Raw genomic sequence first — 15,820 nt, forward strand, 5'->3', positions numbered from 1 at the left:
TAATGTTCTTTCAAAATGTGGTAGTAACATTTTTGTATATTTCCAACAAAACTGACAAACCACAAAAAACTATTTTTGAGCATTTTAAAAATACAAAAAAGCCAAACATACGGTGCTTGCAAACTAGGTTTTTACATCTCGCTACGTTGTTTTCCATTTATGACAGGTACAATGGGGAGTGTTTTCATCATCGTTTCAGACACTTTTCAGCATTTGCTGTCAGAAAAACGTTGAGCCCCTATACAGATTCGTCATTTAAAAAGTGTTTAGTTCAGAGTTATTGTACACAGTTACACCACTGAGCTTCCACAAACACAATATTCAGTATGATAAGGGATATAAGTGGATAAAGTATAATGGTCCATATCATACCAACCTTATTTATAGAGCACTTTAAACACCCACAGGACCAAAGTGAATAAATTAAACACTGCTCCGATAATACAAAAACAGACCAATAAATAACCAATAGCACCTAACGTAATTAAAACATCCCTATATTAAAATAATAAAACAGTCATACAATCAGTCGGAAAGAGGTAAAAACTATTTAAAAGTCAACATCTCAGATGGTGTCAAAGGCCATGGAGAAGAGATTTAAAAACAGACAGAGAAGGGTCCGGTCTGAGGTCCAAGGGAAGGTTGTTCCATAATTTAGGAATGTCTAAAGCAAAAGCAAGGTCTCCTCTGATCTAATGCTTCATCTTCAGTACACTGAGGAGCCGTTGATCAGCTGACCTGACGGAACGGGAGGGTGTGTGGGGATGTAGCAGCTCGGACAGGTAGGGCAGGGCAAGGCCATTAAGAGCCCTTAAAACAAATTAAAGAATGTTAAAGTGAATCCTAAAATATACAGGCACCAGTGCAGGAAGGCTAAAATAGGGGTAATGTGATCAAACTGTTGTGTACCAGTTAAAAGACGCAGCATTCTGTACCCTCTGAAGCTGAGTGATAGGGGAATCACTGATTTCCTTGTAAAATGGATTACAGTAATCCAGCCGAATGTAACAAAGGTGTGGATTACTGTTTCGAAATGCCGCTGAGAAAGAATTGGCTCTACTTTAGCCAGCAGCCTCCAATGGAAAAAAAGCTGGATTGAACAACTGCTCTGAGGAAATTTTCTAATTTCATTAAATTAGAAAATCGACTTTATTACCTACAGAATCTTTAATCTTTGGAGGAATATGTCATATTGTGTGGAGGTAAAGCAGGACCAAAGTGCAAGCAGGAGGACGGGAGGTTCATGGTGAGTTCGAAGGGTTTTAATAAGTACTTAAACTGAGAACTGAACTAACACTTACAGCAGGGAACACAGGCAGGGTAACAGGTAAGAACACAAAGACATGGAAACAAGGATGTCAGCAGTACGAACCAGTGATGAGAACAGAAAATAAGTATAAATACAGAGGTACAGTATCTTGCAAAAGTACTCGGCCCCCTTGAACTTTTCAACCTCTTGCCACATTTCAGGCTTCAAACATAAAGATATAAAATTCTAATTTTTTGTGAAGAATGAACAACAAGTGGGACACAATTGTGAAGTGGAATGAAATTTATTGGATGTGCCAAACTTTTTTAATAAATAAAAAACTGAAAAGTGGGCCGTGCAATATTATTCGGCCCCCTTGCGTTAATACTTTGTAGCGCCACCCTTTGCTGCAATTACAGCTGCAAGTCACTTGGGGTTTGTCTCTATCAGTTTTGCACATCGAGAGACTGAAATTCTTGCCCATTCTTCCTTGAAAAACAGCTCGAGCTCAATGAGGTTGGATGGAGAGCGTTCATGAACAGCAGTCTTCAGCTCTTTCCACAGATTCTTGATTGGATTCAGGTCTGGACTTTGACTTGGCCATTCCAACACCTGGATACGTTTATTTGTGAACCATTCCATTGTAGATTTGGCTTTATGTTTTGGATCATTGTCTTGTTGGAAGATAAATCTCCGTCCCAGTCTCAGGTCTCTTGCAGACTCCAACAGGTTTTCTTCCAGAATGGTCCTGTATTTGGCCCCATCCATCTTCTCATCAATTTTGACCATCTTCCCTGTCCCTGCTGATGAAAAGCAGGCCCAAACCATGATGCTGCCACCACCATGTTTGACAGTGGGGATGGTGTGTTCAGGGTGATGAGTTGTGTTGCTTTTACGCCAAACATATCGTTTTGCATTGTGGCCAAACAGTTCGATTTTGGTTTCATCTGACCAGAGCACCTTCTTCCACATGTTTGGTGTGTCTCCCAGGTGGCTTGTGGCAAACTTTAAACGAGACTTTTTATGGATATCTTTGAGAAATGGCTTTCTTCTTGCCACTCTTCCATAAAGGCCAGATTTGTGCAGTGTATGACTGATTGTTGTCCTATGGACAGACTCTCCCACCTCAGCTGTAGATCTCTGCAGTTCATCCAGAGTGATCATGGGCCTCTTGGCTGCATCTCTGATCAGTCTTCTCCTTGTTCGAGATGAAAGTTTAGAGGGACGGCCGGGTCTTGGTAGATTTACAGTGGTCTGATACTCCTTCCATTTCAATATGATTGCTTGCACAGTGCTCCTTGGGATGTTTAAAACTTGGGAAATCTTTTTGTATCCAAATCCGGCTTTAAACTTCTCCACAACAGTATCTCGGACCTGCCTGATGTGTTCCTTGGTCTTCATGATGCTCTCTGCGCTTTGAACAGAACCCTGAGACTATCACAGAGCAGGTGCATTTATACGGAGACTTGATTACACACAGGTGGATTCTATTTATCATCATCAGTCATTTGGGACAACATTGGATCATTCAGAGATCCTCACTGAACTTCTGGAGTGAGTTTGCTGCACTGAAAGTAAAGGGTCCAAATAATATTGCACGGCCCACTTTTCAGTTTTTTATTTGTTAAAAAAGTTTGACACATCCAATAAATATCATTCCACTTCATGATTGTGTCCCACTTGTTGTTGATTCTTCACAAAAAAATTTTATTTTATATCTTTATGTTTGAAGCCTGAAATGTGGCAAGAGGTTGAAATGTTCAAGAGGGCCAAGTACTTTCGCAAGGCACTGTAGGTTGGGTAATGGACCAATGAACTAAGGAAGCTAATCAGGGAGAGAATCAGGAACAGCTGGTGGAACATAGAGATAGGAGCTAACTGTGGTAGATTGACTAATGAGAAGGGAGTGCAGGGAGGTAACAGGAAAAATCTAAGTAAACAGAAGCAAGTGAACAGTGAGTCTAAAGAACATTAACACGGGGGAACCAGATCTATAAGGAAAATATAAACGAACACCTCTAACACAGGAATCCAGACAGTAGTCTGAACACAAGAATAAATCATGCACCTAATCCAATATGAACAGTAACTTGAAGAACACAGAAAGAAAAGTGCAGAGAAACCAACGAAGAACCAAAACCCAGAACAGAGACTGATCCTGACAGTATGTTTGCTTTACCAGTATTGAATTTATTTCTTGCTTTGTCAGAAAATATTCTTACCCATTAGATAGATGCATTAATATAAAAAAACAAAAGATTTAAAAGGATGCTGTGATGGATGGATTCACTTCTTTAAAGCCTCCAAATCTAATCCCATCCGCTGTCGGTGTGTTTGTTCATATATGCTTAAATCTGGTCATCACAGTTGCCTCCAAATGACTGGCGGCCATCTTCTGCAGAGAACTAACTTATTTACAGAATAATCTCCCTGGCTAAGAGCTGCAGGGCCTTGTGTAGATGTTCAGAGAGAGCTCCAAGGATGTAAAGAAGGAAATGAAGGTCAATGAAGAATCCCCTCAGTTTGTGGTATTTCTGTAACGAACCCAATGCCCTGCTGTTCTGCAGCTGTCTGATTCAGCTTTCGTTCTTCTCCTTCCTAGAATTTCTCTCTCTTCTTTTTTTCCTGTCACATGGTCCTTCTTCAAAGGTCTTTACTTGTGAAACAGTATTTATCAGAAAGCCTTCGGAGGTGGAAGAAGAAAGGATTGCATTTTTTATCTTGATTTTGCAATTCTGCATTTTTTTCCACTTTTATCGGACTCTATTATTGTACTTTAGGAGTTAAAAACAATAAATACAAAATATATAGATGTGTTTAGATTACAGATGCTTTATATTATCGGCATGTTATTACTCTCCACCTAAAAACGTTCACACAAGCCAAGACATAAAGATTGCAACCAATTTCGTGATGTAATTGGACTCGGATCACCAAAGTAAACTTCAGTAAACATTTTAAATTAGAAATGTTCCACAAAGGCAAATCAATTTTGCCACCTTCTTTTAAAGATTTTGTGGAATATACTTAGAAAGGGATGCCGCTGCTGTCAAGGAACGTCTAAGTGTGGTTGAAAAATATGGGGTAAGAACGCTGTCAAAAACAATGTGTATGTAAAGACGGAAATGTGTGCATATTAGTCAATAGTTGTGCATAAGTAAAATCCAAAAGAGGTATTGTATATTTTCTCTATAAGAATACAAAATAAAATGTTACAGCTTCAAGAAATTTCAAAAACAAAGTTCAAGTTTACAGTTGTGGTTTATTCTTTATGAATACAATATGCTATAACAGTTTGTGAAGACGATTTCTTTTCTATGAGAATACGGATTTACATCAGCGACTTGGCGTCACGTGATCTCTGGCAGGTTAGTGGAGCACAGAGTTAGTCGATTTGCGTTGCGCATGCGCTGTCACACTCCTCACCGCCAGTAAACGTAGTGCCGGGATTGGATGACGGAAAGATAATTCAGTCTAAAAGGGGTGGGGGGGGGGGGGGGGGGAAATCAAGAGTATTATAAATAAAGCATTGTTCTTATTTTTTACAAAACTAAAACATAGAATATAATGGGTGGAGTTATACAATGATGTACAGTAGGTGGCGGTATGCACCTCTGAATCTGTTGCGTACCGCCAGCAGAAGAAGAAGCAGCAGCACTAGCGCCAAAATGACGGACCATAATAAGAACAATGCTTTATTTATAATACTCTTGATTAGTTTTTGTCATTTCAAGTGTGGAACATGCCCTTAATTTTAAGCCTGGAAAGGATTTTGCAACTACTGTAAACATTTTTAAAGTAACATCAGGGAAGCTGGTGCTGCTAAAATTTGAGGCCATTTTATTTGGCCGGAGCAAGATATGATGGAGAGCACTCTGTGATCACTTGAGTGAAGTCGTAATGGACGGAGTTTGTCCTCCCAAATAGCTCTTTAACGTCCTCCATTTTTCAGTTGTCTTCATCATGCCAGTAAAAATTCCTCGAACAGGACAGTGTTTCACAAACATAGTGTTTACTGTAATTATTATTTCATGTTTCATGAAAATTTAACCATAAAGCACTTCTAGCAATGTCATTATGGAGGAATGATTCCCCCGGTATGCTGAAAACTGAAGGGATTTGAGGGTTGTGCACATTTAGGTCTGATATGTGAAACGTTGACACAAATTAATTAAATGTCCTTCGTTTTTAAAAAATATTTCACATTGCCAATTTTGACACAAATTAGCATTTTTAAGCAATGCAAGTTTTATTCTGAGGTTCAACTATATTTTGCATTTGTCAATAGACAGTTGTGGTTATAAAATATACTCTGATATGTCAATAAAAACATCTGTTTGACATTTGGTCTTGTGCGTCATAAGATGAATTTTCAGTAGAAAAATACAGTTCAGGTTTGATTATTGTAAATATTTTACATTTTAAAAAAGACTTTTGCATAAATGCACTGTAAATTTGTTTAAAAGCAGTGATTATTCTTTGATTTAATGCCAAATTGCAAGCTGCCACAGTGTAGGGCAACATTTTCATACGGTGCATTATATAAAACAAAATGGGGCCCCTTACGCAGTGCCGTGCTGGGCAGAGAGCCACATCGCACCTACCATCCACCACTTGTCATTCCACATGGAAACTGCCTGACAAGCTCAACGATCTAAACATATATTTCCATGGATAAAAATTCCTTTGTCCTTCTGTGAGGCAGTGCTGTTCAGCAGCGACAGATGAAACGCATGCTTATGGGTACCTCTGGGTGATATCGTGAGTTCATCAACCAGCCTAGTCTTTTAAGAATTACTCTATCCAGGCAGGATTGTCATTGGCCTCTGAAAAGGTTGAGCGCCGCTGATCTACTGGCCAGAAGATCAATAAAACAGTCAGACTCGATCGGATTGATATCAAGCTAGAGCGCAGCAGCTCATAGTTTCAGGCACAGCAAACAAGTTTAATTTGGCGGGATCGGGCAGCGAGCCAGGACCGATCCATGCTAAACACAAATCAATCCTCCCTCATCCGATTTTACAGAGATCTGAGCTGAGTATTCTGACCCGTTGGATGTTAACAATTACAGATTCATTTTTTCCTGCAGATGAAGCCAGTAAAAGGAGAGTTTGCACATTATGAAGAAAGGTACTCTAACAGACTTTCATAGATCTGGTGGCAGTTACATGATGAAAAGTAGCAGCACTTTTGTGATGATCGGATGAAATATGTCAGATGCATTGAAAAGAAAGAAATGATGAGAATAATTCAACAGGTGCAGTTTGAAATTGAGAGGAGAGACTGGGCACCTTGGAAAGAAGCAAAGAGGCATTGAAGAGAGTCATTGAAATGAGAAAATGACATCTGAGTGGGTGGCTGAAAAGGAGAGTCTTAAAGCAATGAATGAAATTGGAAGTACAAGAGAAGACAGAACAGGAGGGAATGAGATTAACTGAAGGATGGGTTGAGGAGATGAATGAAAAGAAAGTGTGGAGAACAAATGAGAGGAGAGAACAGAAAGCAAAGTTACAGGATGAAAGTATGAAAGTAGGAAGCAGTCCATAAAGTTTTCCAGTTTTGGTCGCAACATTCCTGCCCTTGGATTCAAGGACTACAAAGAAATTGAATTCACATATTTGGAGCTGCTACAGCTATTGAGGAAGTGATACATACTAGCTTTTATCTATTGACTTAGGGATAGTTTAGCAGTATTAGAAGAACAGAGATTAGGGCACCACAAAATTGTCTGGGATAAACAAGAAAACTCCCAAAACTTCCCAGAACCTCTATCCTTTGGTTTCCTGAATGATTATCTCTGGGGTAGATTTCTTGGATCGTTTCTTTATCTTGACACTAAAATAAAACAGTGCATGTATTTTTTGAATGATAAAACACAGCAGAATATTGTGGGTCTCTGTGGAGAATGGAAGCGCAAACTAAAATACCTGAAAACGTTCATTGCTCAGGCAAAGTTGGAGCATTGCTTTATTTTGTCATTTTTTAATAACTTAAATATGATTCAGTGCTGCTCTGTGCTTATTCGACAAAAATGTTCATTATTATCCAAAAATACACATATTTGGATCATGCAGTGCAGAATTTATTTATTCGTTTCTATCTCTGCAGAGAAATTTCAGACAGACCTTTCAGTCTCTCATAGGTGTGAAATTTTCTGCCAGACACTTCTCTTCATGGAGCAATTGAGCCAGTTCACGGAGGAGAGCTGACCTTTCCAGTTTCAGGTGGGTATTTCACATCTGCCAGGGTCTCTGCTTTTGTTTTCTAAAGAGTGTGATCGCACAACTACAGAGCAACTGAAACCTTTAAAATGAAGATTCACCAATCATGCATTAATCAGTGAGATATCTTAATCTGTATGTTTTTCCTCATCATCTTTGATCAGTTTTTGGCTGGTCTTACTGATTTTCTTTTCCTGTTGATTAAATGCCTCAAAACTAAGAAGTAGCACCATTTTCAGTAGAAATGCATCAACTATCAGAATTTACTTTTTTTGATAATGGACATTTGTTTTTATGCATCTATGGAAAAAATCTTGTAATTTCTTTATTTTCTGTTTCATTCAAAGCTACAACCTGTATAAAAAAACTGCATTTTTCTCTTTTGTGTGTAATAGTTGTTATCGGCAGCTCAGACCTCAAAGAAAATTGGTATTGGCCGGGAAAAGGATAATTGTTGCATCTCTACTTTCAAGCTGCTCTAAAACAACAACAGAATTTATAAATCCTGGATGAACATACAGAGTTTTAACCCAAACTGTGGGATTAAATATTTGATTTTTACATGCATACAAATCAGGTTTTCATTCAGTTTTTTATTTCTCAGTTAATGTTAAACCTCCCCTAAAGTACTGTTTATTCATACTTTTATGGTAGAAATGTTCTTGTTTGCGCAGTAAAGGTTGTGCTGCTCTTGGCTAGCACACGACCCTTGCTGCATGTGCAACCTCCTGTTAATCTCCGTTAACACAGATTGGGTAAAGTGTCTCACTAAGTGCCTCTTGATTTGAGCTTTCAGGGAGGAGACATAGCTTTTTTCCTCCTCTGCTTCTCTTCTGTTGTCTTTGGAATTAGTATGACCTTTAATGCACTTTATTTCTTATTTATTACAAAAAGATGGATTGATTCGATTTTTGTTCATGCCTGCAAAGCTACTATGAAAGTCAAGCCTCCCTCACTGTTTGCATGCTGCCAAACTCATAAATGTTACTTATCATTATTTGATTTTGTCAAATTAGCAATAAGAGGAAGAGCATCCACTCTAAGTGTTTTTAATGTTATATGTTCTGCTTCAGATTGTTCTGCAGCTGCTTAATGAGAGATGATAGAGGAATCATTTTCATGCATGTTTAATTAGTTGTAATTATCTTCGTATTCCTGTGCACAGTGGTGGAGCATTTTAATCACGATGAGGTTACTATCAGGTTTACAAACTTATTAGCAAGACAATAAGAGCTGCTTCAGAAGTTTAAACCGTCATGAAACTGTTTGGCCAGCCAGGGGATCTCTCCTCTTGGTAGACAACAAAAAGGGCAAAGAGGAAAGATGAAATTGCAACCAATCCTTCAGGAGGATCATCTCAAGACTCATCACTCATGTTGCATGTTTAAAAAATTAGTAGCAACTCTCTTTTGACACAAAACTCCAAAGTATATATAATTAATGTAATTTAGGGAGTACAGCATTATTCCACACTTTATACTTTAATTGTATTGCATATTTTTTATTTTTAATACAGGATGTTTTTTGAGTTAAACAAAACATCTTGAAATGAATCTTGCAGGGGGAAAAAATGCCTTTCTTGATTAATTATTAAATTAAACTATTATTATAGGGGATTTCTAATACTATATAAAATCACAAGTGAATAAAATGGGCTATAAACATAATCAAACTGAGGTTATTTTGCACGTTTCAGCTCAGTCTGTTCAACTCTCTCTGCCATGTTTCGCTACCTGCTTTCCTGAGTTTCCTGTTCCTGAACACGGACACGATCACCAGCAGGTTCCCGATAACATCCACCACAATGGTCGTGATGAGGACGCCGGCCAGCACGGTGGCCACCCACGGGAAGGAGTGCTGCTGTTGACCCGGGGCCCCCTCCTCGCCCACCGTCGCCGTGGAGTTACGCGGCTCCAGGGTCCCTACCGCCATGGTGGGCACATGGTCCTCCAGGGACATCAGTTGCGGGAGGTGCCTTGGGTCGACCAGTCGCATCGGGTCGTAGCGGCGGAAGGTGGGTCCATTCAGCATAATGCAGGGAGGTCAGACTAGGTGCAGCCTTAAAGTGTGCGCATAGCTTCGCGCTCGGCTGCGGTTCGGTCTTTACGCGCCCGAGTCTCCAAAGGTGTGACAGGACACTTCAGGAGACGTAAGTTCTTTTCTTTGGTTTATCCCACCTGCGAACGTTTAACGACAGTCTCTAAAGCTCAGTGGCAAAGACACATTCTGTGACGCCAAACATCTCCCCAGTCATTCTGTGAGACATCTGCCATCTAAACTGGACAACAGCAGCTCAGCTGACCCATTGTGAATCGTGTCCTGTTATCGGTTACCTATTTGCTCCGCTGTTCATGATCTCAGCATCATTCAGCTTCACATGTGCGCTCCATCAGTCATTCAGTCTGCAGACTTCAACATCATTCAGCGTCCTCTCTGAGCGCCTGAGTCTGAGCACAGCACGTTTACGCGCCTTTAAGCATCCGCGCGCTCTCTCACCTTACCTTTTCTTACGCATGTGATCATGCTAGTGAGAGTGCACGTGCTGATCAGAGATCCTCCACAGGTAAACCATTCTCCACCTGTCTGTTCCTCCTGGAGAAGATTTCCATAAAATCTACACACATAATACATTTTATATTAAACATGGGCTTGGTAGAAAACCAAAAGGCTATCCAACTTAGTAGTAAAAACATCTTTATTATTTATATAATTGGCCTATTATTAATTTACAGAGATTAAGTGTAAGTAATAATTATTTTTTAAATATAGTTAATATAATAATAAAAATAATACAATAAGTTATAATAATAACAACAGTAATAATGCAATAAACAACAATAATAATAATAATAATAATAATAATACAATCAATAATAATAATAATAATAGCAATAATACAATTAATAGTAACAATAATAATAATAAATAATAATAATAGCATACCATAAAAATAAAGATTTTGAGCAGTCCAAAAATCTGCCATTTGAGCACCTCTTCCTTTTTCTTGAAGTTAATGATGTTATTGATTTTTGTTGGAGTTTTCTTGCCTCTTTTTAACAAAAAAAAAAAAAACAAACAAACTGAAAATTCCTCCATTCTAAGTGAAAAATCCTCAGAAATTGTACAAAAAAAAAAAAAAAAAGGCCAAAATTGTTACAATTCTTTGGGTGTTAGGTTTTGGCTTGATGTTTGCATTTTCATTTTCTTGTTTTTCCTAATAGGTCTTGCCATACCCAGCTGTTAATTTTATTAGCGTTTTGCCATATCAGTTCATTCCTTTGTGTTTAGGTTCCTAGTTTATTCCTGTTTTTTGTTCTTTGTACATTTGGAAGTGTTTCTGTTAGATCTCTGTTAGACTTTTCCCCTTGCTTTGATTGTTTCTTTGTTTCTTTGTGTCTTAGTTCTGCTCCCTCAGTGTAAATTAGTCTCCCTCCATCAGTTTCCCTGTTTCCACTCTACCTCATTGTTCCTCTGTCCATGCTCCATGTCCTGTTCTCCTTGTGCTTTGCTGAATGTTTTTGTCTTTTGTTTCTATTAAATCATTAAACTCACCATCCTGCCCTTGAGTTCCAGTCTCCACAAACAACCCACATAACCGGACAAAAATTGAATCAGCACTTCAAGACTTTAATATTTAGTCTACAGTCATTGCAATAAGTGTTGAGACTAACAGAAATTTAGCTTATTAGAAAGTTTACTCCTACAGTGTTTCTAGATCTTATTTTTTTATGACACAGTGAAGTTTAGTACACATCTAGCAAGTTTCTAGAACTTCTAATAATCAATTCACCAAATCAATGAACACCAGGATACCCAGGGTGACATTTTGTTTATCACCATGCTGCTTCTGCAGGCATTGTGGGCAAGGTTGCTGAAGGAGGATGTTTAGGTAGCATTCTTTATTCATGACAGTGTTTTTATGCAAAACTGTTTGTGAGCCCCGTCCCTTGGTCAAGAGGCAACTCCACATATGAATTGGCTCAGGGTGCTTTACTGTTGGCATGACACGGGGGTCATGGTGATTTAACATTTTCTTTTTCATTCATCCCAAGCAGTCTGAAGGAGTCTTCTTCAGATAAAGAAGCCAGATTTTCTTCAGAGCAATACTAGTAATTCCTGCAGAATATCAGTCAGGTTGATTTGGACACAATAGTACTAGCACCAATATGCCTGTCTGTAAAGCCCTTTGGTTACAATGCGATAATGGCAGTTTTCTTGGGGTCAAATCATGGTCGACTACAGAAGAGTAAGTTCAAACACAACTAAAATTCAGCTCTTCTGTTTCAGTGATATAAGCTGCCCTCTCCTTGTTAAAACTTTGCCCTGAATTAACAATAAGATCAAAGAAATTATCACAGGTTCTACTTGGTAGAACTAAAAAACAGTGCATATGTGATTTAATTTTGATTAGCCTTTTAATCATTTGCCCCTTTCTGATACTCTACAACATGGTGTAAGCTGCCACTATAAAAAGCTTATGCTGTAAAGTTATTGAAAAACAAGATATAGTTTTTGCCTTTTTTCTCTCAATTTATTTTGATTCCTCTCTGTGTCTTCTGTGTGGGTCGATTTTATATTCCTCCAACATGTGTATGTTTTCTCTCCAGCTGTGATTGTAAACACACTTTTCCTCTTTAATTAACATTTATTTCCTTAACATGTTCCTCAGGAGAAAATCTAAATTCAGACTTCAGCAGCAGAGTCTCTGACTGCCTTTTCAGATTAAAAGTATCAAACGTTACAAACGCTGTTAACTCATTACCAATTGCTTCACACACACTGGGAAATTTGTCTCTTGACAGCCAGGCACCTGATGTTTATTTTTTATTTAAAACAACCTTTCACTGTAATTGCCTTTGAAGAATCTTGCAAAGCTGCTCTTGTTTAGTTCAATTTTTCCATCGTCACATCACCTTTAGCTACTGCTCTAAGCATGTTGGCAGCACTTTAACATGTTTGATTTTGTTTGTTTTTGATGCTGTTTTGTTTCTGAAGGTGACACTGTTTGCCCATAATTTCAGAAAAATCCCTGCTTCGTGCACTGTATAAAATGTGAGCAGACTTAACATTTGGAAAAGGAGAGCCTGCTGAATAGTAAGGGTCCCAAGTTGGGAATGTGCATTTAAATAAGAATAGTCTGAAGAAAATGTTATAATACGCGTTGACTCCCTCAAGTACAGCCGGTGACAACAAACTCTTTTACTGCTGTAAACATTGGGAGTTTGGGATGTGTGAAAGTCCAAATGTTTATCTAGTCTGTGTGCCAAAAAATCATGCAGGGATGATGGATGGTTTCTTATAAAAAGTGTCACAGACTTAGTCACAGACAAATTTCAGTCATTCATGTTCTTGGCAGAAGACTTCGAAGTATTTAGGGAATTTTGGTGCATATGTTGTTGGAAACATCCAAAGTTGAATTAATAACCAACGTTTAAAAAAGGATGGGTTGACGGAGCTCCGGAGTCATTCTACTTTTAGTGAAAAATCCGGCAGTTAGTCAAGATAATTATTAGTAAAAAAAGTTGCTGCTTGGGTTCAGAAACAAGTAATTATCTTCAAACACATCAGAAAGATTCTAAACATTGTTCGTCTGTCCAGAGGATGTGTAAAAAATTAACTACACCTATAATCCAGCATCTCATCGAAGCAACAATAATTCTCACTATTCCTTTTTCTGCAGGACTTTGTCTGTCTGTCACATCACTGTACAGGTCCTTCTCAAAATATTAGCATATTGTGATAAAGTTCATTATTTTCCATAATGTCATGATGAAAATTTAACATTCATATATTTTAGATTCATTGCACACTAACTGAAATATTTCAGGTCTTTTATTGTCTTAATACAGATGATTTTGGCATACAGCTCATGAAAACCCAAAATTCCTATCTCACAAAATTAGCATATTTAATCCGACCAATAAAAGAAAAGTGTTTTTAATACAAAAAACGTCAACCTTCAAATAATCATGTACAGTTATGCACTCAATACTTGGTCGGGAATCCTTTGGCAGAAACGACTGCTTCAATGCGGCGTGGCATGGAGGCAATCAGCCTGTGGCACTGTTGAGGTCTTATGGAGGCCCAGGATGCTTCGATAGCGGCCTTTAGCTCATCCAGAGTGTTGGGTCTTGAGTCTCTCAATGTTCTCTTCACAATATCCCACAGATTCTCTATGGGGTTCAGGTCAGGAGAGTTGGCAGGCCAATTGAGCACAGTGAAACCATGGTCAGTAAACCATTTACCAGTGGTTTTGGCACTGTGAGAAGGTGCCAGGTCGTGCTGAAAAATGAAATCTTCATCTCCATAAAGCTTTTCAGCAGATGGAAGCATGAAGTGCTCCAAAATCTCCTGATAGATAGCTGCATTGACCCTGCCCTTGATAAAACACAGTGGACCAACACCAGCAGCTGACACGGCACCCCAGACCATCACTGACTGTGGGTACTTGACACTGGACTTCTGGCATTTTGGCATTTCCTTCTCCCCAGTCTTCCTCCAGACTCTGGCACCTTGATTTCCGAATGACATGCAGAATTTGCTTTCATCCGAAAAAAGTACTTTGGACCACTGAGCAACAGTCCAGTGCTGCTTCTCTGTAGCCCAGGTCAGGCGCTTCTGCCGCTGTTTCTGGTTCAAAAGTGGCTTGACCTGGGGAATGCGGCACCTGTAGCCCATTTCCAGCACACGCCTGTGCACGGTGGCTCTGGATGTTTCTACTCCAGACTCAGTCCACTGCTTCCGCAGGTCCCCCAAGGTCTGGAATTGGCCCTTCTCCACAATCTTCCTCAGGGTCCGGTCACCTCTTCTCGTTGTGCAGCGTTGTCTGCCACACTTTTTCCTTCCCACAGACTTCCCACTGAGGTGCCTTGATACAGCACTCTGGGAACAGACTATTCGTTCAGAAATTTCTTTCTGTGTCTTACCCTCTTGCTTGAGGGTGTCAATAGTGGCCTTCTGGACAGCAGTCAGGTCGGCAGTCTTACCCATGATTGGGGTTTTGAGTGATGAACCAGGCTGGGAGTTTTAAAGGCCTCAGGAATCTTTTGCAGGTGTTTAGAGTTAACTCGTTGATTCAGATGATTAGGTTCATAGCTCGTTTAGAGACCCTTTTAATGATATGCTAATTTTGTGAGATAGGAATTTTGGGTTTTCATGAGCTGTATGCCAAAATCATCCGTATTAAGACAATAAAAGACCTGAAATATTTCAATTAGTGTGCAATGAATCTAAAATATATAAATGTTTAATTTTCATCATGATATTATGGAAAATAATGAACTTTATCACAATATGCTAATATTTTGAGAAGGACCTGTAGATGGCTTTACATTTGACTCGAGAATAGTTTGATATGCAGAGGAGTTCATGGTCGACTCAATGACTTGCAGTGCTTTCACAAGGGGCCCAGGGTTGCAGCTGCAAAACAAGCCCAGAGAAACACCCCTCTACCACCATGCTTGACTGTTTGTATGAGGTGTTTGGTTTTCTCTAAACATGCTACTGAGCATCATTTGACCTACTGTCTACCAGTCCACGGAACATTGTTCTAAAAGCATTGCTAGATTTGCTTTTAGAACAAGCAAATCTGGCTGCCTTATTCTAAAACAAGCAAGCAAATTTGGTAAAAAGAAAACAAATATGTAAAAAGAATATTACAACACCCTTTAAGTTTGCACAATTGAACATAAATCAGGTTTGCAAAGTTGAACATGGTTTAGATTGAACTTTGCAAACTTAAATGGTGCTGTCATATTTTTTTTGGAGAGAAGAAGCTTTGTCCTTCACCAATTTCAGAAGAACACAGTTTTTCTGTGTTTTTCTAATCATCTTATTATCTACTTTATAATTTAACATGTTAACTGAGGATTGTAGCTACTGAGATGGAGCTCTTGAGTTTTTTTTTGTACTCTCTCAGATTTGTATGTTTAGACCATGGGTCCAGTTGGCCTGGACCATCCACTTTTGGGCAGGTTGGCAGCTGTGCCGTCACCACAGATCAGCATGTTCAGACTCTCAAGCTCATCTTCCCAATCAGTTTACACTGTATTCAACAGCTCTCCATACAGGAAAGAGGTCCACATGGAGGTGGCATCCTGTAGCTTTTATAGGCTAATCCTCAGCAGCCAAAGCATGACCACTAGGTACAAATCAAGCTTGATAGTTATAATTTTCCTGTTTTGCATTAGTTGTCCTTTTTCTTGTGATCTTGCTTCAGGGAAAAGCAAGATCACACACCTACCAGGAGTGGGAACCCAAGACAACACAGCCCCCCAATACTCAGAACCATACACTATAAGAAAGATTCACTGTAGAATTTATATTTTTAGTTTAAATCTATTGTAAGATA

At 38.9% G+C, this 15,820-nt stretch overlaps 1 protein-coding gene across 1 annotated transcript in view; it reads right to left on the bottom strand.

The window, feature by feature from the left end:
- mtnr1al (melatonin receptor type 1A like) overlaps positions 1-9,940 on the bottom strand; it is a 37,113-nt gene extending 27,173 nt beyond the window's left edge. Inside the window, exon 1 of the mRNA XM_047354098.1 lies at positions 9,204-9,940. Within this exon, the coding sequence (XP_047210054.1) occupies positions 9,204-9,501 (298 nt within the window). The 5' untranslated portion in view covers positions 9,502-9,940. The remainder of the gene's footprint in view (positions 1-9,203) is intronic.
- Positions 9,941-15,820: the final 5,880 nt, after the last annotated feature.

This window comes from Girardinichthys multiradiatus, chromosome 23 (genome assembly GCF_021462225.1).
Source record: "Girardinichthys multiradiatus isolate DD_20200921_A chromosome 23, DD_fGirMul_XY1, whole genome shotgun sequence".
Lineage (NCBI taxonomy): Eukaryota > Metazoa > Chordata > Actinopteri > Cyprinodontiformes > Goodeidae > Girardinichthys > Girardinichthys multiradiatus.